Below are 25,592 nucleotides of genomic sequence, written 5' to 3' on the forward strand. Positions count from 1 at the left end.
TATCTCCTTTTCTTTTTTATAAAGAGATTTATAATGAAGCATTTATAATCAACCTGTTTTAAATAAAAATATTGGTTTTTCTTTGTCCCAAACCAGAGGGCTCTTCTTATATGGGACAAAAGACTCTTTTAACCTTTTATTTTAGGAATATGTCTGGGTTTAGAGAAGGAATGAGGTGATTCCATCTACAAAGCCAGCTTGGTATATTTGGGAATTTGGGCATAGCTTCTCTTACTACTTCCTGTTGGAGGGGGGCACTGTATCTTATGGGAACACAAAGAAATTTTTTTAATTATGGAGTAGTCCGCGAGGCTGTATTGTCTGAGCCAGTTGTCTTTAAACCATCCTGGATATTGGATCATCTGGGCCATGGTGTCATTGGAGACCTTTCAGGGGGTCTTGGCTAGTCAAACCTGATATATCTTAATCTGGAACAAATTCATAGCCTCTGGCTTTCTGTGGAAACAAAAGCAGAGCCTCCTTTCCAAAGCAACATATCTTTACATCCAAATTTTTTTTTAATTTTTTTTCAGTTCTGCATAACAGCCACAGATTCCCTTGTTCTCCCCCTTTCTTCCCCCCTCCCCTTCCCCCCAGCCCACCCCCCATTCCCACCTCCTCCAGAGCAAGGCCTCCCCTGAGGACTGAGATCAACCTGATAGACTCAGTCCAGGCAGGTCCAGTCCCCTCCTCCCAGATTGAGCCAAGTGTCCCTGCATAAGTCCCAGGTTTCAAACAGCTAACTCATGCAATGAGCCCAGGACCTAGTACCACTGCCTAGATGCCTCCCAAACAGATCAAGCCAATCAACTGTCTTACCTATTCAGAGGGCCTGATCCAGTTGGGGGCCCCTCAGCCTTTGGTTCATAGTTCATGTGTTTCCATTCATTTGGCTATTTGTCCCTGTGCTTGATCCAACCTTGGTTTCAACAATTCTCGTTCATATAAACCCTCCTCTTTCTCTCTAATTAGACTCTTGGTGCTCCACCCGGGGCCTAGCAGTGGATCTCTGCATCCAGATTCCTCAGTTTTTGGATGGGGTTTCTGGCACAACTATTAGGGTTTTGGCCATCCCATCACCAGAGTAGGTCAGTCCCAGCTGTCACTCGGCCATTGCCAGCAATCTTTTGTGGGGGTATCTTTGTGGATTTCTGTGGGCCTCTTTAGCACTTTGTTTCTTCCTTTTCTGGTGTGGTCTTCATTTACCATGGTCTCCTATTCCTTGTTCTCCCTCTCTGTTCTTGATTCAGCTGGGATCTCCCGCTCTCTTTCCCTCGACCCTTGCCCTTCATTGCTCCTACTCATGTCCAGGTTGTTTATGAAGATCTCAGCCATTTCTCCATCATTGGGCAATCCTCGTGTCTTTCTTGGGGTCCTGTTTTCCAGGTAGCCTTACTGGTGATGTGAGTAGCAGTCTGGCTGTGACATCTGTCACCCCATTGATTGCCAGGGTTGATTCGACTGATCTGGCTGGCTAGGCGGGTGTCCCCTTCCTCCCTCACCACTCCCTGTGTGTCCCTCCCGAAGCTGTGCGTTCAGTCAAAGAAGACAACCTTCCCCAAATAGAGGAGGACCGGTCTTTGGTCAAGGGTATACGAGTAGCTGCACTCCCCTGCTAGAACCTCCAAACAAGCTCTCAAGGTCCATCCATATTTTGAAGTCAAGCTACCTTTAAAATATACATTTTGGCAGCCGGGCGGTGGTGGCGCACGCCTTTAATCCCAGCACTCGGGAGGCAGAGCCAGGTGGATCTCTGTGAGTTCGAGGCCAGCCTGGGCTACCAAGTGAGCCCCAGGAAAGGCGCAAAGCTATGCAGAGAAACCCTGTCTCGAAAAAAAAAAAAAAAAAAAAAAAAAAAAAATATATACATTTTGGCATAACTCAACAGCCTTTACAATCAAATATTCAGTTATGAATATCAAAGAGAACATAATCCAGATTCTCTGTGTGATAGCCATTTTTACCTGGCTTATTTTTTATATTACCTTTAATGTCTTTTTAAAGACTTTATTTTAAAAAACTATGTGTTTATATAACTGTATATGTTCCTTTTTCTCTCTCTTTCAAGCCTATGTACATTTTTACATACATTGTAAACTTTTTCATCTCAATCAGTCTTATTGTGAACCTATTACTTTAAACTGTAGCATTCTAAGACTGAAATGGCACTGTGACTGCTGGCTCTGCGCACTTTAGCTTTCCAACATTGTGGTGGTATGTTTTCTGCCAGCTCTGAGAGCCATCAACTCTCAGAAATAGTAAGTCTATTATTCTCTCAAAGCAGCATGTAGCCCAGAAAGCAATTTTTTTGTTTTGTACTAGAAAGACTAAATCCACCAGGCAGCATAATGTGCCATTTATAGATGCCTCATTCCCGCCATACTGCAGGACCAGCATGCCCGCCAGAACCCACCATAGTAGATAGTAGCTCAAACACGCAGGCTGCCACTAACTTGAGAGAAACAACCAGGAACTGTTTTTAGCTCCGTTTTAGAACCTTTTTTCTCAGGTTTTAGGTGGAAACTCTTGCCATTGGGTGCCATTTGTAGCTAGAGAGTTTTTCTCTCCTGGTACCGCCAACTTGGCAATCTGACATCCCACTTATAAAATAAACACACAGACGCTTATATTACTTAAACTGTTTGGCCTAATGACTCAGGCTTCTTGCCAGCTGTTCTTATATCTTAAATTACTAAATTACTATTAGTCTATACTTTGTCAAATGGCTTGTGCTTACCAGTACCTTACATCTCACTTGTCATGGCGGTGGCTGGCAGGTATCTACCCTCAGCCCTCCACTTCCCCCAATTCTCTTCCCTTTGTCCCACCTATACTTCCTTACAGGCTACTGGCCAATCAGCATTTTATTTATTACCCAATCAAGCAACACACATAACATACAGAACATCCCACAGCATACCTCTGCTTTCACTCTGAGTAAGAAGGAAGCACAGAGGGACAAAAGAGGTTTCAGTACCAGTCATGCACTTCACCCACACTGGATGTCTTTTGGTGTGTGTCACTAATGACAGGGAGAGTAAAGTCCCCTGGCCAGATCCAGAGGTTCTCACATTTTAAATAACAACCACTAGCAGGCAGGTGCCACCAAGTATTGCTGCATGTCAGTGACCCCTGAGGTGTCTGATTTTCTGCCCTCTCACTAGCCAGTAATCTTTACTCTACCTTGATTGCAGGATTGGAATATCACTTTTCCTGTATTTGTTCTTCGTGTCTGAGGGCTCAACTGTAGATGTCCTGTCCTTAGGTATTTTCAGTGATACCTTTCAATAGTTGATAACACCTTTGCTAAAATCATAATAGATAGAATGTATTCTGCTGAAACCTTTAGCAAAAGTTTCCTCATTGCCTATGTGACTTATCATTGCTCTGACAGGACCGACATAATCCTCCACCATCCCCATACATTGTAACTGCCTTGTGGATCTTCTCTAATGTATTACTTCTCTAATGTGCTTGTTCACCTTGTGGAACTGATCTTCCATCCCCATTATCCTGAGCCAATTTCTTAGAATCTTATATTTCTTAACTTGTTAGTTAGCCATCTTCAGGAGAAGAGCCATTTTGGGGCAGTGTTTGAAAAATGAGAGTTGCCCCCAACACATGGTTAACTACTGAATTAGAATGAACTAGATTCTAATGAATCAGAGAGATCTCTGGATTGGAAGGAGAAGGTGCTGAAGGCCTTTCCCTGTGTCTCAGGGAAGGCTCCTGGAAAGGGCAGCTTGGCTTTTGATGAATTGGGGAAGAGTTTGTTATCAGATAGGTGAAGGCTTTTGGCAGTGACCCTAACAGTCCCTTCTCTGGAAATTCTATTGTATCCTGGAGAGCCCTTGGCATCTTTTGTGAAATCACCAGTGTTGTAGCAATGCCAAATGCCCTTGAGGCATTCATTAAGTGCATATAGGGTTCACCAATCAACATGTTGGCAAGACTGAGCACATTGATTGGCAGAGGAAGCCCAGGTTTTCTAAAAAGGAATTGAGTCTAGAACTTGACCTTCCAGTAATAGGGTTCAGTAGCTGTACTCATCTGAAGCAATGAGCCTATGCTGCTTATCTGGGTTCCTAAAGAGCAGATCCAAAGTGGTGGATTTCTGATGGGTAGTTGGCAGAGGGGCATGAATGGTCAAAGATGAAGTTGCTGTGCTGGGACCTTGATCAGTTCACTCTGAGTGGCAAAAAATGCCAAAGGGGGCACAGAATCACTAATAAGGTATCAGAGTAGGATATTGCTGCACTTCATTCTCAATGGATTTCTGTAGGTTTCATGGATATCTGATATAAATACCAGGGAAGAAAACTTTCCATTCATGTACTCAGGTCTGAGACATTCAATTGCTTTTAGTCCTGCATACAGGTTATCAGGACTGGGAAGTGCAAAGCACCAGGCAGTCCAGAACTTTCTGACATCACATCAGGTATCTGCTGAAAATTCCAAACAAATATGGGTGGCCTTGCTTATGCCTTTCAGTGACAGTGGGCTGCAGTAGGGTCTGAGGTGTATATCTAGTCATAGTGATTGGAGACAGACACATGATGTAGGGGACCCCAGTTTAAAGATAGATGCTCTGATTTTTGAGGGCTTCACTGGGTTCCATGCATTTCCTCTTCCTCAGGACTCCTCTAGGGACTCCACATGATCTCTTGGCCCTATGCCATTCATCTGTACAAATTCACTGTGTTTATGTACCTACAGGGACTACTAGGAAGGCATCATCCACACCCTTCTTCCTCACTGAGCAGGAACAGCAGCTGAACCAGGTAGAAAAACTTACTCTTCAGCTACAGATGATGACCAATGAGAGGAATGAACTGCTTGAATTCCTGGCCCTTTATAACAACAATGAGTTGAACAACAGGTACTCATCATGCCCTTTTCTCTGGTGACTGACTTGACCCACTGTGTCCTGAGTGCATCTGAGAAGCAGAACTGAAGCCTGTAGGAGTGAGATAGGACACAGGCTGTTCTGATTTCTACCAAATGAAAAGCAGAGCCTGTGGCCTGAATCACAATCTAAAGAGAGGGTCAGGAAGGTGTAAGATCACAACATGCATTTCAAGAGGCATTAACAGGCATTGGCTTTTATGAGATACTTGGTGCTCATAGTTGAGTGTTTATATTTGACTAAGTATTTACTTTGCTTGCTGCTTTGGGAGCATCTGTGTGCCTGGAATGCCTGGAGTTCATCCCTGCTCCTCTCTGGTCTTGCTCCTTATACTTTGAGGCAATACTCCCTACCTGCATTTCTTTGACATCCTGTGTGTGGGTTCATGTGTGTGAAGTGCTCTCTAAGGGGCCCAAACATTGCAAACATGGCAGTGGCAGGTTTTGCCCTTTTCACTTCCTTCTCCCGTGATAAACCATTAGATAACATTCCTAAATTTAGTCCCCAAGGTCCATTCCCTTTTGTGGATACTGACTCATTCTTGAAACTAAACACCAAAGTTCAACAATCAGAATTCATTACTTGGCTACACTGGCTAACCTGTCCAATCAGATCTCAACAACTCACCCTTGCACAGGCTTAAACTTTTCTACTTAAAAACCCACTGCTGAAAAAAAGCTTGCTGCTTGCTGTCTGGCTTTGCCTGATCCAGAAACAGGCTCCCTATGCCATGCTTGCCCTGTGGGGTAATAAATCTCTTTGTGCTAAGGATTGGGTGTCTGAGTGTGTTCTGTACTGTCTCTGAGAGGCTCCATTACACAGTGGGTTTGTGTGTGTGTGTGTGTGTGTGTGTGTGTGTGTGTGTGTGTGTGTGTATCCAGATCCTGTGAGTCAGAGATTAATAGTAGGCACGAGAATTGCCCTTCTCAAAGATTTTAAGTTCTGAGGCCAGGGATCCTGACATTTGGCATTACTGCTCTCACCGTTTTGCTCACCCTGGTCCCTCATTGGAACCCTCTTGGGAGTTTATAAAGCCATCCTCATGTAGTGCCTTATCCATAGAAATACTGAGTCCTGGGTACCCTTGTAAGGAGAAAGAATCTCTGTTCTCAAGACAGTGGAAATGTCATTGAAGATTTCAGATAGAACCCAATCTGTGGCACAGACTCTTGGGACCTCCTTAGACAACTAGTCTACCTGTCCAGACATACTGAGGGAAATTATGTAGTTCTGTCTTCCTCCCTATTGACACCCAGCCTTTCCTGGCCCTGGGGCAGCGAGGCAAGTCTAAAGCACATCAAAAGTTCCAGTACATAGAATTCATGGTGTGACATCCAGTGGGCTAGTGTAGTACAAAACAGAATCTTAATTCATGTGATCCCTGAGGCCTGTGTTCATGGGGTTCTTTGCTCCTGGGGCCATGCCCTACCACAAGCTGAATTCTGAGCTTGAGGTGTTAAAAACACAGCATAAAAAGGAGATGTCAGATGTGAAGAAATTCCCCAAGGAGATTAGTGAGATCTCCTACAAATGCAAGGAGCTGAGTGAGGATACCCACTCCTATTGGTGAGTGCCTAATTTAGATGGGACCCCAGAAATTGGTAAGGAATGCTTCTGGTACTCTAAAGTTTCTCCAGTCCTGCCTGACCCAGCCATCAAGAGGATCTGTCCCATCCACCTCCTGCAGCCAAATGGTCCCAAAGACACACACAGAGGCTTATTTTACTTACAAACTGTATGGCCAATGGGTTAAATTTCTTCATAGCCAGCTCTATCACCTTAAATTAACCCATTTCTAATAAATCTATATTTTGCCACATGGCTGCTGCATTACCATGCTGCTGGCGTGTTGCTCCATGGGTGGTAGCTGGCATCTCCTCCACATCTGACTTTCTTCTCTGTCTCTCCTGGATTTTTCTGTCTGGCTCCATCCTGACTTGCCATAGACCAAAGCAGCTTATTTATTAGCAAATGGGAGCAACACATATTCACAGCATACAGAAGACATCCCACAGCAGCTTCTCCCCTTCTTCACCTTTGAACAAAGTTGGGCTGTGGTTCCAGACTGTTTACCTCTTAGCAAGCAGCCTGCCTTATATCTCTTGGACTTGTGCCTCCTAAACTGGGTTCTCCTAAGAGTGAAGAGTCTGAGAGCCCTTCTGAACATTTTCCTGTGAAATTCTGGAGCTTCTAGAGAGAAAACATAGTTTGCACCATGAATGTTTTCTGTAGCTCTGGCAGAATCTTACAGAGCTGGTTTCTATGGGACACATAGACGGAATGGATTCTCATTGGGTATTCTGTCCCCCTCAGAGTATGATTTCCTTCTACCTGCCCATGTTTTCCCAATTCTGTGAGCAGTTAAGCACCAGGGTTTGTGTTGGCGATGTAGGGGATACAGTTTTCAGAGGTACATGGATCCTGTTTGCTGTCAGGGTATTCAGAAATAGTTTAAATCTTTCTGTAATTTGGCTATTCTCTGGTTTTAGCCTGCACCTGATTGATGCAGGCATGGCAAATGTGGGTTTCACCCCAGGGCTCTTCGTGATGGGGACATGGGACTTTGCAGGAATGGTAGTATTAGGAGGTAGGAGTGGCAGATGGAGGTGGAGCTCATCATTTTTGGTGATATTTCAGCACCCTCTACAGTCAGTTACTGAGTGAATGGACTCAGCTGATGGAAAAAGTGAGCATGTTGAAAGAGGACAACAGAAAGCTGCAGGGGGAGCAGATTTTACTACAAGAGTCCTCTGAGGAGGCAAAGAGGCTCTGTGAGGAGGCCCATGAGAAGATCTATGACCTCTGGAAGAAACAGCAGCAGGTAGGTTGAAGCAGCAGAGCCAAACTGCCCACCTGTCTAACCATACACATACATATACACACACCCATGTAACCATCTACTCACTTATCCAACTGACCCATCCCATGCAATAGTTCATTTCTGTGATCATTCACAAGTCCTTCTGAGGAGTTAGCCTCTTGGAAGGCACTGCATGACTGCCAAGGAAACCCTACTGCTCTGCTAGAAGCAACAGTCCATCAAGGGAGATGAGTAAATCACATGTCACTCACCGATATGTTATTTCGGAAGGACCGGTGTTATGATGGGAGCCACATAGGGAGTAGCACAGAGAGCTGAGTGAGTGGGGTCAAGGGTTTGGGCCTCATTTGCTTGGCAGAGGTCATATGAGATCAGAGGCAGAAACAACATGGAAGGAGGAATGCCCCTTGTAAAAACCAAATGACAGGGTCTCATGGATATCTTTATATGTGTCATGTGGCATTTTACCCTCTTGTTCCCAGACTGCCATGGTGTTGTCTTTACCTGGCCAAGCTCTTGTTTAGCCTTGACAGAACCCTAAGTAATAGCTTGTCAATATTGTTGGCTCTGAGTGACAATGGCCAGGTCACCCATCCTGGATCTTACACTCCGAAGCTCACTTGATGACTAGGGATATTTCATGAGCTTATGACAGGAGATTGTCAGGTGGCAGATTTGAGATTTTAAGAGAATAATTTCCTCCAACTGCATCAACATAGCCTGCAGAAGCACAGCATGCTTCCCAGGCATGTTTGGTTTCAAATTGACGGAAAGCAGAATTGTGGGTCTCACTTGAAACAGCTATTGTGAGAAGTCTAAATTCAACTGGTAATGTCATCCTCATTCAGTGTGATGTCCACTTCATTGCGTTCTGTTCTCATAAGATTTCATTGGTGTGTGTGTGTGCGCGCACGGTGGTGTATGCATGCCTGAGGATGCATACATTTGTGTGTTTTTGGAAGGCCAGATGATGGCATCAAGTGTCCTTTGTTGCTTTCTCCCTTATTCCCTTCAGCCCGAGTCTCTCACGGAACCTGACAATTTTTGTTCTGTCTAAGCTGGACAGTCACAGATCTTTGGATCTCCTGTCTCCTCACACTAGAGCTTCCTGTCTTTTTCTGTCTCATCTCATTGCTATGTGACTCATTTGGTCAGAAAGAAAATTGACTTGTTGGATTCCCTTAATTTTTGCACATTTTGATTACTTTGGAATTAATGAGTTTTGTAATAAATAAGAAAAGGCAAATAATGGAGAATTTAGAAATAAAAAGTACATTTCTTTTCTTTCACAGCATAGAGGTAACTTCCCAGGAAATGTCTGGTTTGTCTTACTGGCTTCACAACAATCTTAGGACAGATTCCTCCTCATACTTGTATGGAGTTCTGCATTTCAGGAAGGTGCTGTGGGTGACCTAAGTTGCCTCCTAGTGACAGACCTGGGCGGTTTTCATATAATATGCCCTGTAATCTGGTAAAAAGTTATTGGGTAATGACAATGGGTGAATACCATCCTCTGGTGCTATCAATGTCTCATGTGGAGGAGTTTGGGTTGGTTTAGTGAGGAGATTATGATGTGTCAACTTGGATCAACTTGGGCTTTAGGTCCAGCCCTCTTCCATGGGCACTTGGTCTTGTGTGGTCAAGCTCAGGTGTGCAGAGGTTGTTACTTATCTGTATAATCAATGAGTTGGGTGCTAAAAACTTCTTTGTTTGCGGTCATCTTTAAGAATGATGCAGACATATATAAATGAGAAGGTACTGTGCCTAATCTGGTTAGTACCACTTTGCATCAGTCAAAGAACAGATGAAGCTGCCCATCACTCTGCATGTCCACACAACTAACTACAACAAAACACAAATAATTGATGCAAGCCAAATATTTTTCAGGTATTTGTAGAGGCAGAATTATTTATCTGCAAAGAAATACTTGGAAAAAAAAACTAATGGGGTACATGAAGGTGAGAAAGAGGTTACTGAGAGGCAGGAAAGGCTGCCTGAGGGTGTGTGTCCTTCTCTGTTCTAGGTGAATGGTGGCTGACCACTGATGACTTCCCTGCATTCTGTTTTGTTTTTCTCCTCATCATCTTCTGCCATTTTCCTTTCAACTTTGCCTAACCTTGGTTCAGCTAACCTTGTCCTTGGAGCTTGGCCTGGATTTTATTCCCTGAGAAATTCTGAACTGCAGAGGAGCTTGTGGATGCATCTCAGCCCAGCAGAAGTCCCACAGCTGTGCTGAGGTGTGAGAAGAGGCTGTCTCAGTGCACCCCTCCGGCTCCTCATACTCTAAAGCACCCACTCCATGTTGTGTCTGCAGCACTCAGAAACTGCTTTTATTCCAAACTTCTTCATACTTAGTTAAAATCGGCCTGAAGGAGGGTTGTCAGAAATGAGAATTCTCAGACATTGTCAGTAGTGTAAAATGGTGCATCCCTGTGTGAAGCTATGTACAATTATTCAGAAAGTTGAACTGCAGACTCCAGGTGGACCATTGATTCAGAATGTAAATTAGGTGTCCACAGAGAATGTTGGGGACAACAGGGTTACAGCAGGACTAATCAGAACACCCCCAGGTAGAAACTATTCAGATGCCTTTAATTGATGAGGGAAAATGTACAATGTGGTCCATGGAATATTGTGAAGCATGGAATATTATATGCAATTATTTGGCTGTGAGTTAGTCAACCTTCTGTCACTCAAAGTAAACCCTGACACAATTATCTTACTTGGAAGAAAGGTTAACATACACTCCTGATTTTAGAGATTTTCTAGTTTTCTGAGCATGTTGCTTTAGGCCTAAATTGAGGCAATCTGTAGTTTAGAGAGCTTCTTTAGGAGGAAGCTGCCCTCCTTGGAGGAATTGAGAAGAATTGAGAGAGACCAAGGAGCTGGTCCACTGCCATACAGTGGTCCTGTGCTGGGGAACTAAGCCTTCAATGGTCAGAATGGAGAACTTGCTAGGGGAGCTTGGATTACTGGTCAGGAACCCTGGGGTTCACCTGTCTGTGTACAGGTTTACAGGGCAAGCACTACACTGACTGATCTGCCCACTGAGTTCTTCTTCCAGGTCACCAGGCATGCATGTGTTATACAGACACACAGGCAGACAGAACAACTGCACATATCAAGTAAAAATTAAAGGAAAAATTATCAAAACAGAGTAAAAGTACACAACCTTCTCCACATCCCTGTGTTCAGAGCATCCTGTGTTTTCCTGCCTCTGGGCTAGAATAACGGTAGAGAAGGTGTGTGTTAATGAAAGGACACTTTCTTCTCCATAGTATCCCAGGTGATCTTGTCTTACAATAGTATTATCTGGGAAACCAAACATGTAAGCAATGTGTGTGCTTGCATGTGTGCATACATGTACATGTGTGGGTTCAAGTGTGTGTGTGTGTGTGTGTGTGTGTGTGTGTGTGTGTGTGTGTGTGTGGCTATATGTACAGGAGTGGAGGAAACCCTCTGCTAAAAACACAATCTTCTAATGAACAAGAACATCAAAAACTTGAAAATCTTCAGTTGCTGCTGAAGCAGGAGCTGCTCACCCGGCAAAGGGACTTGGCAGTAAAGCTGTAGCATCACTTCACTGTGTCCCAGATGAGGTAGGAGCCCAGGCTTCCAGAAGCAGGTGGATCCAAGTGGCTCAGCTGTAGGTGGATATCTGTCCTCTTTGAGTTTCTGTTCAATTGTCAAAGCTTCCAGCCACAGTCAGGAAGACAACACCTCAGAGTTTCATTGCTGACTCAGTCAATAGGAACTTCTGTCTGGGAAGCAATATGCTTTCTCCTTGGTCTTATGGAGATTGTGTCCTCTTCTTCCATTCTGAGTCCTCTAGTATGATCTGAGTATCTCATCTCTTAGATTAGATCTCTCCACAAATATTCCCATAGTAGCCAGAAACCTAGAGGGGATCATCAATCATGAAGGAAAGTGTGTCCTCCTGCAACTTTATTTTCCATCATGAACATTATGTTTAGAGATAAGTGTCTACCCTTTGTCCGATTTGCATACAGCAGCCCAGTGCTGATTGCAGGCTCTCTGCACTATTTATCAGTTTCTCATGAGAAGATTTACTCTGGTCATAAACAGAGTAGGAGTTGACAAGGTAAGCCCATGCAGGGTTCTGAGATGTAGAAATAATCAGAGCTTTCTCTGCATTGCTGTGTAGGCTCCACTAGAGGGCAGGCATAGAGTTTTCCAGGGGGTTCACATTCACCTGGTATAGGGAAAGCTACATCATTCTTGACCTGTACCTCAGACCTTCTCATACTGATATTTCTCCAAAATGATGTCTTGGGACTGTTGGAGAAATATGCTGTTTTTTCTAATCCAGCACAGTGTGTATTTTCCAGTTCAATGTCTAGTAGTTTTTAAAAGTTGAGGAAAAAAATCTTGTCTAGTAGCTCTCTGACCCTTTTCCCTTGGTAAAGCAGGGAATGAACTCAGCTGAAAGGTAATGCTCAATTGTCTAGCTGAGTAGATCTGGTGAGGGCTCAAAAGCTGACATGGCAGGTCCCCACCAGGCTTGTGTCCCAGCTGTCTTCCTCCCCTAGGTTTGAAAACCTCCAGCAGGAAGTGGAGCAGACCACAGCCCAGGATGAGAGCCTCCTGCAGATGGAGCTGCTGAAGCAGAAACACTATGTCTCAGGCATGAAATCCACCATTGAGCCCCATCTACAGCAGTCAGGGATCATGGGGTATGTTTCCTTCCTTAACTTTTGTTTATTAGGGTTGAATAGGCCCTGCTTTTCTGGCCATATGCACAGCAAAACTGTTTCTGAATTATATTTTCTTTGCTTATTTTACCTGACAGCACCTGTTAAGAAAACTGAGAAGGCTGGAAGAAGCAAGAGAGACACCTTGAAGGCATGACATTCTACACTCTTGGTTCAAGGCCTCCTCAAAAAATGCCACCTCTTTTCAGCTGTGAACTCACTAGTGATGCAAATATCAACCTACCATCAGGCGATCCAGCCACAATCTGATCCACATCTGTTGGCTCACTATCCTTGGAGAAAAGTTTGTGTCAGAAACAAGTTTAATATACAGAGAACACAACACAAATTACTAAGAATCCTGACTCCATATGTGATGGGAAATCTGACAAGGAAGACTGTGTTCACACTGCCATCCAGACAGACCACACCAAAAGCATAAGATTCTCTCTAGTGCAGTGCAGAAGCTGATGCCATGTCATGGGCAAGTGTTGCTGAAGATAATTTACTACAGAGAATAAGCCAGTTCCTTACTTCTTTTGCTCTTCCATAATGAAATTCCAAAGGAAACTGAAATTTCCTTCATTTTTTTTTTGTTTTATATCTTGGGATATTTATTCTTTGCTTTTTGGTTTCCTTCATTTTTGTTTAAGGTTGGGTTAATTTTTGTTATACTTTTCTTGTCATTGTTTTAATAGTTTGCTAAGGCTATACACTGTATATAATGAATGCTATTTTGAAAACTCCCATTGAGTAAAATGAATATATTTTCATGAATAAAATAAATTTCAACTTTTCACTCTAAGACTCTTCTTTAGTACATGAGGTTTCACACTGCTGTAAACCCAGAACTCACAGGCTTGGATGTATCTCAGTAAGTTCCAGGAAGCTCAGGCTACACAAGGATTTCCCAGCCACGGGCCTCAGGGCTACACAGTGGGATGGCAACTGGGATGTTGGTGGGATAGCCTACCTCATGGATACCCACTACATAATAGAATAATTAGATATATTGTATCCTTGATGTCATATATTTAGCTACCAGTAAAATGTGGTACACTGTATACACATGTTCACAAAATCATCATGTAGACCAAATTGAAAGGAAACACAAGTATATTGCTCCAGGCCTCTCAGGAAATGAGAACATTCATTAAACTCATATATAGGAAATCAGGAAGTAAAAAGTAATCTGCCTCTGGTTTTTTTGAAATACAACATGAGTGATAACTGAACAGCAGAATTGATCTCCTGCAAGAGAATTTAGGATAATTTTGTGGTGCTTTTCTTTATACTTATGGTGTTTTGCCACCATGTACATGCAATCCCCATAGAAGCCAGGCGAGGACAGATTCCACCTGGAATTTAAGTTAAAAAGGTTTGTTAACTCTCCTGTGGGTCTTCTGAGACAGCAATAAATGCTCTTAATGGATGAGTCATCTCCCCAGTCCCTGCAATTGACCCTTGTCCTCCCAGCTCTGTGTGCTGTATTAGGTGGATTGGATCACTCCCAACCAAAGACTGAAGTTTCTTGGAACCTGTACGGACAGGCATGCTAATTGTCTTAGACTGCCACACATCCATTCAGAGCTCTCATAGGTTCAGGATCCTGCCCAAGTCTCACTGACTGTCAGAATGGAACAGATTTGCTAGATCTCTTCTAGGTGACAACACCTATTAAGCCTGTCTGAAGAAATGCAGGATTGAGACAACCTTCCTGGGGGTGGAGGTAGGGAATCCCTCATGATGGTCCAGATAAGCAATGTTGGGAGGAACCTCATGACTAGATGGAGTGGATGGAGGCTTATTCAGGGGCCACGTGTCTGTGGTGCAGAGTGATTCTGTGCAAAACTAAAAAAGGAGAGAAGTGGTTGAAGCTGCTCTGTTACCACAGCAGATCTTAGATTATATTGAGAAAGTTCTTCCAGAGACTGATTTACTCTGGTGAAGCTCCTCTGGAATAGATCTGACTTCTGAGACTTGAGAGTGAGGCAGAGATTTGATGTGTAAAGGAAGTTATCCTGTGGGTCTCCAGACTCGAGCTGTCACATCAGGCATAAAAAGAACCTACTGTCCTCTGATCTTCCTGTGGATGGTAGGGTGTGTGTGTGTGTGTGTGTGTGTGTGTGTGTGTGTGTGTGTGTGTATGTGTGAGGTCCTGGCCCACAGAAGCTAAGACATCTTGTTTTTCATTCCTCACTTAAGCTAGAACCTCTCTATCTCATATAATTACTCATTTAATTAGTAACCGTATGTTCCATTTGAGAAATTTCAGACTTGTGTTATTTTACTTTCTTGTTCAGAAGCTATAGAAACCTTGTAGGCCAGCATCAAAGCATCACCTAAAAAAACAGGTTAACTGAGATATGGCTGTTGTGAGGCCCAAACTTCTCTAAAAGTCATATACCTCTTTGGTGCATTTGTTAGGGTTCTTTGGGGTAACAACTTATAGAATGAATTTCTACATATATTAGAGGCTACTTTTTAGAATGACTTACAGGCTGTAGTCCGGCTAATTGAACCTTGGCTGGCTTTGATGACAAAGTCCAAGAATCCAGTAGTTGCTCAGTCCATTACCCTTGATGTCTCAGCCCATCAGTAGTATAGTCTGGAATCCCAAAGTACTTGGTTCCAATGCCAGTGAAGGAATGGACTTCCTAGCAGGGTGAGAGTACGCAGCTAAAGATCAAAAGCTCTCTTCTTCCATCTCTGTATATGGGGTTCCAGCACAAGGCCTGGCTGAGATTACAGGTGAGGTTTTGGGGCTCAAGATACTTGAGTTAAAGGTGTTTTTTCCCTAATTAATATCCAAATTAAAGAATGTCTTCCTAACGCAAACATCAGGATTACTCATGGATCTTCTCTCAAAATTAAGCAAAAATACCTCACAGGCATGCCCCACAAATTTTGAGTTTTAGTTAATTCCAGATGTATTAAATTTGGCTACCAAAAATAGCTATCACAACTGTACCCACTGTCAACTTGATAATTGTATCTTTTTATTGTTATTTTAATTTTGTAATTGAATTTAATTTTACACATCAGTCACGGATTCTCCTCTTCTCCCTTCTCCCACCCCACCCCGCACTCCCCCCAACTAACCCCCCATTCCCATCTCTTACAGGACAAGGACTCCCCTAGGGATTCCATTCAGCTTGGTATATTCAGTTGAGGCAGGTCCAGACCCCTCATCCCTTCACTCTGGCTGAGCAAAGTGTCCCTGTATAGGCCCCAGGCTACAAAAAGCCAGATCATGCACTAAGGCAGATTCTGGTCCCATTGTCTGGGGGTGTCCCAAACAGTCGACTGTCTCACTTATCCAGAGGGCCTGATCCAATTGGGGACTCCTTAGCTATTAATTCATAGTTCATGTGTTTCCACTAGTTTGGCTGTTTGTCCCTGTGCTTTTTCCAATCATGACCTCAACATCTCTCGCTCACACAGTCCTTCTTCTTTCTTGCAGATTGGACTCCTGAAGCTCTCCCTGGGGCCTGGCCATGCTACCATCATTCAGTGGATGATAGTTCTACCAAAACAGATAGGATGTTTGGCCATCCAAGAACCAGAGTAGGTCACTTTGGGCTTTCTCTCGACCATTGCCAGTAGTCTATTGTAGAGGTATCTTTGTGGATTTCTGGGGACCTCCCTAGCACTTTGCTTTTTCCTATTTCCATGGGGTCTTCATCTATCACAGTCTCTCCTTATTCTCCCTCTCTGTTTTTGATCCAGCTGGGATCTCCCCTTCCCCAAGTTTTCATTCTCCCAACCCTTGACCTTCATTTCCCTCCCTCATGTCCAGTTTGCTCATGTAGATCTCATCCATTTCTCTGTCATTGGGTGATCTCTGTGTCTTTCTTAGTGTCCTCTTTACTAGGTAGCCTCCCTGGAGTTGTAAGTAGCAGTCTAGTCATCCTTTGCTTTACATCTAGTATCCACCTATGAGTGATTACATACCATGTTTGTCTTTCTGAGTCTGGGTTACATCACTCAGGATGATATTTTCTAGATCCATCCATTTGCCTGCAAACCTCATGATGTCATTTTTTTTTCTGTTGAGTAGTACACCATTGCATATATGTATAACTATACATTCTTCAGTAGAAGGGCATCTAGGTTGTTTTCAGTTTCTGGCTATGACAAATAATGCTGCTATGATCATAGCTGAGCAGGTGGTACAATTGAGCATTCCTTAGGTATATCCCCAAGAGTGGTATAGCTGGGTCTTTGGAGAGATTGATTCCCAATTTTCTAAAACAGCACCATATTGATTTCTAAAGTGGCTGTTCAAGCTTGCATTCTCACCAGCAGTGGAGGAGAGTCCCCAAGCCCCACATCCTCTCCAGCATAAGGTGTCTTCAGTGTTTTTGATCGTAGCCATCTGACAGGTGTAACATGGTATCTCAGAGTCATTTTTATTTGCATTTCCCTGATGATTAGGGATATTGAGCAATTCCTTAAATGTCTTTCAACCATTTGAGCTTCTTCTGTTAAGAATTCTCTGTTTAGCTCTGTAGCCCATTTCTTAATTGGACTGTTGGGCATTTTAATGTCTAATTTCTTGAGTTCTTTATATATTCTGGATATCAGCCCTCTCTGAGATGTGGAGCTGGTGAAGGACTTTTCCCATTCTGTAGGCAGTTGCTTTGTCTTGTTGACCATATCCTTGGCTCTACAAAAGCTTCTCAGTTTCAAGAGGTCCCATTTATTGTTTCTCCCAGTGTCTATGCTACTGGTGTTATAGTTAAGAACTGATCTCCTGTGCCAATGCATTCAAAACTACTTCCTACTTTCTCTTCGATCAGGTTCAGAGTAACTGGATTTATGTTGAGGTCTTAGATCCATTTGGACTTAACTTTTGTACATGGTGACAGATATGGATCTATTTGCAGCCTTCTACATGTTGACATCCAGTTATGCCAGCACAATTTGTTGAAGATGCTTTCTTTTTATCATTGTACAGTTTGGGATTCTTTATCAAAAATAATATGTTCATAATTGTATGGGTTAATGTCAGGGTCTTTAATTCAATTCCATTGATCCACATGTCTTTTTTTTATACCAGTACCAAACTGGTTTTTATTACTGTAGCTCTATAGCAGAGCATGAGGTCAGGAATCGTGATGCCTTCAGAGGTTGTTTTATTGTACAGGATTCTTTTGGCTATTCTGGGATTTTGTTTTTCCATATGAAGTTGAATATTGTTCTTTCCATGTCTGTGTAGAATTGTGTTGTATTTTGATGGGGATTGCATTGAATCTGTAGATTGCCTTTTGTAAGATTGCCATTTTTACTATGTTAATCCTGCCTATCCATGAGCATGGGAGACCTTTCCATTTTCTGACATCTTATTTCTTTTTTCAGGGACTTTTTTTTCAAGTTCTTGTCATATAGGTCCTTCACTTACTTCTTTAGTTACCCCAAGGTATTTTATATCATTTGTGGCTATTGTAAAGGGTGGTGTATCTCTGATTTCTTTCTCAGCCTGTTTGTCAATTGTATATAGGAGGACTACTGATTTTTTTTTAGTTAATCTTGTATCCTGCTACATTGATGAAGGTGTTTATAAGCTATATGAGTTCCTTGGTTGAATTTTTGGGGTCACTCGTGTATACTATCATGTCATCTGCAAATAGGGAAAGCTTGACTTATTCCTTTCCAATTTGTATCCCCTTGAACTCCTTATGTTGTCTTATTGCTCTGGCTAGAACTTCAAGTACTATATTGAATAAGTATGGGGAGAATGGACAGCCTTGCATTGTTCCTGATTTTAGTGGAATCGCTTTGAGTTTCTTTCCATTTAATTTGATGTTGATATTGGCTTGCTGAAAATTGCCTTTATTATGTTTAGGTATGTTTCCTGTATTCCTGATATCTCCAAGACCTTTATCATGGATGTTGGATTTTGTCAAATGTCTTTTCTGCATCCATTGAGATGACCATGTGGTTTTTTTTCTTTCAGTCTGTTTATATGGTGTACTACTTTGACAGACTTTCATCTGTTGAACCACCCTTGCATCCCTGGGATGAAGCCTACTTGATCATGGTGGATAATTGTTTTGATGTTTTCTTGGAGTCTGTTTGCCAGTATTCTATTGAGTATCTTACCATCAATGTTCATGAGGGAGATTGGTCTGTAGTTCTCTTTCTTTGTTGCATCTTTGCTTGGCTTGGGAATCAGGGTAATTGTAGCCTCATAGAAAGAGTTTGGTAATGTTCCTCTGCTTCTATTGTGTGGAACAATTTAAAGTGTATTGGTATTAATTCTTCTTTGAAGATCTGGTGGAATTCTGCTCTGAAACCATCTGGTCCTGGGATGGTTTTGGTTGGGAGAGTTTTCATGACTGATTCTATTTCCCTTGGGATTATTGGACTATTTAAATAGTGTATCTGGTCTTGATTTAACTTAGGTATGTGGTATGTATCCACTTAGACAATTATCCATTTTTTTAGATGGCCCACTTTTGTGGAGTAGAGGTTTTTGAAGTATGACCTGATGATTTTCTGGATGTCCTTAGTGTTAGTTGTTATGTCTACCTTTTCATTTCTGATTTTGTTAATTTGGATGCTCTCTCTGTGCTTTTTGGTTAGTTTAGATAAGGGCTTGTCTATTTTGTTTATTTTCTCAAAGAACCAACTCTTTTTTTCATTAATTCTTTGTATGGTTCCCTTTGTTTCTATTTTATTGATTTCAGCTCTCAATATGATTATTTTCTGGCATCTATTCTTCTTCGGTGACTTTGCATCTTCTTGTTCTAGAGATTTCAGGTGTGCTGTTAAGTCACTAGTGTGAGATTTCTCCAACTTTTTTATGTGGGCATTTAGTGCTATAAATTTCCCTCCTAGCACTGTTTTAAGTGTCCCATAAGTTTGGGTATGTGGTTTATTCATTTTCATTGATCTCTAGGAAGTCTTTAATTTCTTTCTTTATTTCTTCCTTGACCCATTGGTGATTAAGTTGAGCATTATTCAGTTTCCATGAGATTGTAGGCTTACTGTAGTTTTTGTTGTTGTTGAAATCTAACTTTAAACTGTGGTAGACTGATAGAACACAGGAAGTTATTCCAATTTTTTTTGTATCTGTTGAGATGTGCTTTGTGGCCAAGTATGTGATCAATTTTAGAGAAGGTTTCATGGGGTGCTGAGAAGGTATATTCTTTTTTGTTAGGATGAAATATTCTTTGGATATTGATTAAGTCCACTTGAGTCATAACATCAGTTAAGTTCGATATTTCTCGGTTAAGTTTTGATTTGGCAGACCTGTCCAGTGTTGAAAGTGGGGTGTTGATGTCTCCCACTATTAATGTGTGGGGTTTTATATGTGATTTAAGCTTTAGTAATGTTTCTTTTACATTTGTGGGTGCCCTTGTGTTTGGGACATAAATGTTCAGAATTGAAACTTCATGTTGGTGGATCTTTCCTATGATTAGTATGTAATGCCCTTTTTGACCTCTTTTGATTGATTTTAGTTTGATTTCTATTTTGCTGGATATTAGGATGGCTACACCCACTTGCTTCTTAAGACCATTTGATTGGAAAGACTTTTCCCAGCCTTTTCTTCTTAGATAGTGTCTATCTTTGAATTTGAGGTGTTTCTTGTATGCAGCAGAAAGATGGGTCCTGTTTTTGTATCCATTCTGTTAGCCTATGTCTTTTTATAGGTGAATTAAGTCCATTGATATTAAGGAATATTAATGACCAGTGCTTGTTCATTCATGTTATTTTTGGTGGTAGTGTGTGTGCTTCTTTTCTTTGGGGTTTACTGCTGTGGTGTTATCTATTGCCTGTGTCTTCATGGGTTTCTATCTGTTTGTATAATTGCATGCCTGTGAAGTTGACTGTGTCATACAAAGACTTTACCACATTGCATTCATAGAGTTTCTCTCCAGTATGTGTTCTTCCATGTACTTGAAGATAAATGTCTTCAGCAAAGGTTTTCCCACACTGATTACATTCATAGGGTTTTTCTCCAGTATGTGTTCTTTTATGCCATTTAAGATAACTATGACATAAAAAGGCTTTACCACAATTACATTCACAGCGTTTTCCTCCAGTATGTGTTCTTTTATGACTTTGAAGATAATTGTGACATAAAAAAAAAGCTTTACAAGACTCATTACATTCATATGGTTTTGCCTCAGTATGTGTTCTTTTACTTTGAAGATAACGATGACATGAAAAGGCTTATCCACACTGATTACATTAATAGGATTTCTCTCCAGTATGTGTTCTTTCATGACTTTGAAGATGACTGTATTGTGCAAACACTTTACCACACTGATTACATTCATAGGGTTTCTCTCCAGTATGTGTTCTTTCATGACTTTGAAGATGACTGTATTGTGCAAAGTCTTTACCACACTGATTACATTCATAGGGTTTCTCTCCAGTATGTGTTCTTTCATGACTTTGAAGATGACTGTATTGTGCAAAGGCTTTACCACACTGATTACATTCATAGGGTTTCTCTCCAGTATGTGTTCTTTTATGCCTTTGAAGATGACTGTGACATGAAAAGGCTTTACCACACTGATTACATTCATAAGGTTTCTCTCCAGTATGTGTTCTTTTGTGCCTTTGAAGATGACTGTATTGTGCAAATACTTTACCACACTGATTACATTCATAGGGTTTCTCTCCAGTATGTGTTCTTTTATGAATTTGAAGATATCTCTGACATGAAAAGGCTTTACCACAATGATTACATTCATAGGGTTTCTCTGCAGTATGTGTTCTTTTATGACTTTGAACATAACTCTGACATGAAAAGGCTTTACTACACTGATTACATTCATAGGGTTTCTCTCCAGTATGTATTCTTTTGTGCCTTTGAAGATGACTGTCATGCATAAAGGCTTTACCACAGTGATTACATTCATAGGGTTTTTCTCCAGTATGTGTTCTTTTATGCCATTTAAGATAACTATGACATAAAAAGGCTTTACCACAATGATTACATTCACAGCGTTTTCCTCCAGTATGTGTTCTTTTATGACTTTGAAGATAATTGTGACATAAAAAAAAAGCTTTACAAGACTCATTACATTCATATGGTTTCGCCTCAGTATGTGTTCTTTTACTTTGAAGATAACGATGACATGAAAAGGCTTATCCACACTGATTACATTAATAGGATTTCTCTCCAGTATGTGTTCTTTCATGACTTTGAAGATGACTGTATTGTGCAAACACTTTACCACACTGATTACATTCATAGGGTTTCTCTCCAGTATGTGTTCTTTCATGACTTTGAAGATGACTGTATTGTGCAAAGTCTTTACCACACTGATTACATTCATAGGGTTTCTCTCCAGTATGTGTTCTTTCATGACTTTGAAGATGACTGTATTGTGCAAAGGCTTTACCACACTGATTACATTCATAGGGTTTCTCTCCAGTATGTGTTCTTTTATGCCTTTGAAGATGACTGTGACATGAAAAGGCTTTACCACACTGATTACATTCATAAGGTTTCTCTCCAGTATGTGTTCTTTTGTGCCTTTGAAGATGACTGTATTGTGCAAATACTTTACCACACTGATTACATTCATAGGGTTTCTCTCCAGTATGTGTTCTTTTATGAATTTGAAGATATCTCTGACATGAAAAGGCTTTACCACAATGATTACATTCATAGGGTTTCTCTGCAGTATGTGTTCTTTTATGACTTTGAACATAACTCTGACATGAAAAGGCTTTACTACACTGATTACATTCATAGGGTTTCTCTCCAGTATGTATTCTTTTGTGCCTTTGAAGATGACTGTCATGCATAAAGGCTTTACCACAGTGATTACATTCATAGGGTTTTTCTCCTGTATGTGTTCTTTTGTGCCTTTCAAGATGACTGTGACGCATAAAGGCTTTACCACAGTGATTACATTTATAGGTTTTCTCTCCAGTATGTGTTCTTTTATGACTTTGAAGATAACTCTGACATGAAAAGGCTTTACCACACTGTTTACCATCATAGAGTTTCTCTCCAGTATGTGTTCTTTTGTGCCTTTGTGGATGACTGGGACATTCAAAGGCTTTAACATATTGATTATATTCATATGGTGTATGTCCAGTATGTGTTCTTTCATGCTTTAGGAGAAGACTCTGACATTCAAGGGCTTTAACACATTGAGTACATTCAGAAGGTTTCTCTGTAGTATGATTTCTTTCATACCTGCATGGAAAATTAGTGTATGTAAAAGATTTACCACATTCACTACAATGTTGAATTTGTATATCTATAAGTATTTATTTTTCAATTTGGTATAAATGTAAAGAGGAATAAGATCTTAATATTTTAGCCCATTATTTACACTTAGGTGTTTCCCCTTCATTAAGGATTGTTTTGCATATTTGAAGATTCCTGTGATGGTAAGATGCTTTATTACCTGGCTCATATTGATGGCATCTGTTTTCTCTATGAGATTTCACATCATTGAAGAGAACTGGATTAATTCAGAACTTTATCTCACTTCTTCCATTAACAAATTTTCCTAAACTGTGAGTCCTGCTATATTTCCAAAGTGAACCAGGACAAACAAAAGCATTTACACAATCCTGGCACTCACTGCAGTGTGGTTGTTGCTGGATTACCAATGAAGCTGAAAAATCATTTTTTTGTAAAATTGCATCACATTCAACAAGTCTACTCCACATGGGGATTATTACATATATTCTGATTGTTCTAAGATGAAGAAATGTATATTGCTTCTTTCTATGTCCCTATGTTCATATTTTCAAAGTGACATATGATATATCTATTAAGGGAAGAATAAGAACTAAAAGATTTCCACATTTCATTTAGAGTTGGACTTTCTGTTCTTCATCAACATGTGGTATGGGGATTAAGTTTTCTCCACAACACCACCTCTTAACGCTTTACTCTAACTACTCTTCTCCCTAAATTTAGCAAAGTCAGAACAAATATACGAGTAACAATATTTTACTATGAATTGTTTGCTTATTAGAAGGTTTTGAATATAATCTTATTACATATTTAATGAGCATAACTTTTGTAATATAAATAATAAGAAACTAAATGGATAGTCACATCTACATCACAGCTCTGATGCAGCTATTATTCAAATGGTGGTAACTGTTAAGACACTGACTCTTGTCTTCATTCTTGAAAGAATGACATGAAAACACAATTCACTTGCCATTGAGGTATATGGTATTGAAATCATTTAATGATCATCAGTGTACTTTAAACTGTAATTATTTATACTGATGCTATTATTTAAAAGTTACAGATACATTAAAATATCTCCAGAGGAACATTTATATCAGGTTGCACATGAAAATTACCTTCCATGTCTTCGAAAACTTTGACAGTGCTCTTCAATATTATCTTCCCACTTGTAGCCTAGAATATTATGCCAGGGAATATATGAAATATTATTGGAAATTGTGCAAAATTAAAGTAACTCCCTTCAATTATCCTTAAGACCATGCTTAATATCTTCACCTCATTCTTCCTCAGACTCAATCAAATTACTGAAGATTATCTATATCGAGGAACTAGTTGTCCCCTTATTTTAAAATATGGAGGAAAATTTATAGTATTACCTATAGCAGTGAGGTTTCTGTAAGTTTCCACCATCACATCTTTGTAGAGATTCTTCTGGGAAGGATCCAGCAAAGCCCACTCTTCATGAGTGAAGTTGACATGCACATCATTATAGGTCACTGCATCCTAAAATTTGCCATACATAAATGTGTCATGCCCATGCACACAACAAGACATATGATACTGACATTATTGTAAATGCAGGCTTCTTTAACAATATAGTCATGTAATTCTGGTGTTTCAAACACTTATTCTATAATACAAATATAATAATATTATCATTTAGCCACTTTAGAAGAAAACTGAATAGGGAATTTACCTCTATCATTTCTGAATGATTTGAATGGGATATCACCTTGTAAGAGAATACATATTACCAGATAGATTGACAAGATAACCCATCATCAGTACTGATTACATGTTAGAGAAACTGTATGAATACTTACTATCTACAAAAAAGATGAGCAAGCTGGGTGTATTGACTCATGCGTTTAATACCAGCATGAAGATAAAAGAGGCAGGTATATCAGCATCTGAGTTGAAAGCTAGCCTATACTATGCAATCAGATCTAGGAGAGCAAGAAGTAAAAATTAAGAACCTGGCTCCTCTGTGAAAATCAATCAAACAAACAAAAATGATAGGAAGAACTCAGAGGTTTTTTTTTTTAAATGAAGTTTCTACAAAGAGATACATAATCACTTAAGTTATGCGTTCATTTTCCAGATACCTGAATTGCTTCAGTTTAAATGATAACCTTAGTAAATCTTACCAAAAGGAACTATGCATTTAAACAGCTACAAATAGAGAGATGAAACCATTAGCAACATACATGTTGATCATAAATAATCAACACAGTACAAGAGAGACAGCTCAGACGTTAAGAGTTCTTGTTGATCTTGCATATAAGTGGGTCCAATTGCCAGTACTTACATGGGAGCATCTGAGGCATTTAAATCTGGATGAATATATTTAACCTTTTGCCAAAAGTCATCATTCCCTTGTCCTTTGCAAGAACAAAATCACTTTTGGTGTACCACATTATGTTCTATCTTGTTTCTTATTGTGATTGAGTTATCTACCCAAAAGCACCACAGGTAATGAATGGGTTTATTTGGCTGATTCTGCCAGGTCACAATCCATCATTGTGGGAACTTAGAAGTTCAAGCTAGTAAATCAAGACAAAAATCATTTAACTAAACTATTGTTTAGTAGATTTCTCTGTTACTTGGTCATTGTGTCATGCTCAGCTAGCTCTCTTATCCAGCCCAAGCCAACTTTCTTACAGATATTGTACCATCACTGGAAGGGCCTTCATACATCAATCAGCAATCAACAAAATCTCTCAAAGACATAGCACCCAGCCATTCTGATGGGTCACACCCTAAACTGAGGTTCCCACAGATGACTATAGGCTCTGTATGTTGACAGCTGGAAGTAACTAGGACACAGACACAATAATATATGAGAAGGTTTTAAAAACCAAAAGCCAATTTATCAACAATGTCAATAACTTAAATAGCAACAATGCAAACATTGATGATAGTAACAACTGGAAAAGACATGTATGTCAAGAAGTGAGGAGAAACAAG

The 25,592-nt window shown here is 40.6% G+C and overlaps 1 protein-coding gene across 2 annotated transcripts; it reads right to left on the bottom strand.

Annotated features, from left to right (window-relative positions):
* Window positions 1-20,293: 20,293 nt before the first annotated feature.
* On the bottom strand, window positions 20,294-24,118 carry LOC114686885 (zinc finger protein 431-like). Of its 2 annotated transcripts, XM_028861554.2 has the most exons (5): window positions 24,002-24,118; window positions 23,741-23,798; window positions 22,543-22,607; window positions 21,586-22,299; window positions 20,294-21,333 (listed from the first exon to the last, which is right to left on the bottom strand). In XM_028861554.2, exons 1-5 carry the CDS (start codon window positions 24,033-24,035, stop codon window positions 20,639-20,641), a joined length of 1,566 nt encoding a protein of 521 aa, XP_028717387.1. In that variant the 5' UTR covers window positions 24,036-24,118; the 3' UTR covers window positions 20,294-20,638. The 2 variants fall into 2 exon arrangements, with proteins under 2 accessions (XP_028717387.1, XP_028717388.1); XM_028861555.2 differs by lacking the exons at window positions 20,294-21,333; window positions 22,543-22,607 and adding an exon at window position 23,545 and having other exon boundaries at window positions 21,563-22,522.
* Between the last annotated feature and the right edge of the window lie 1,474 nt (window positions 24,119-25,592).

This window comes from Peromyscus leucopus, unplaced genomic scaffold (genome assembly GCF_004664715.2).
Source record: "Peromyscus leucopus breed LL Stock unplaced genomic scaffold, UCI_PerLeu_2.1 scaffold_1192, whole genome shotgun sequence".
NCBI lineage: Eukaryota > Metazoa > Chordata > Mammalia > Rodentia > Cricetidae > Peromyscus > Peromyscus leucopus.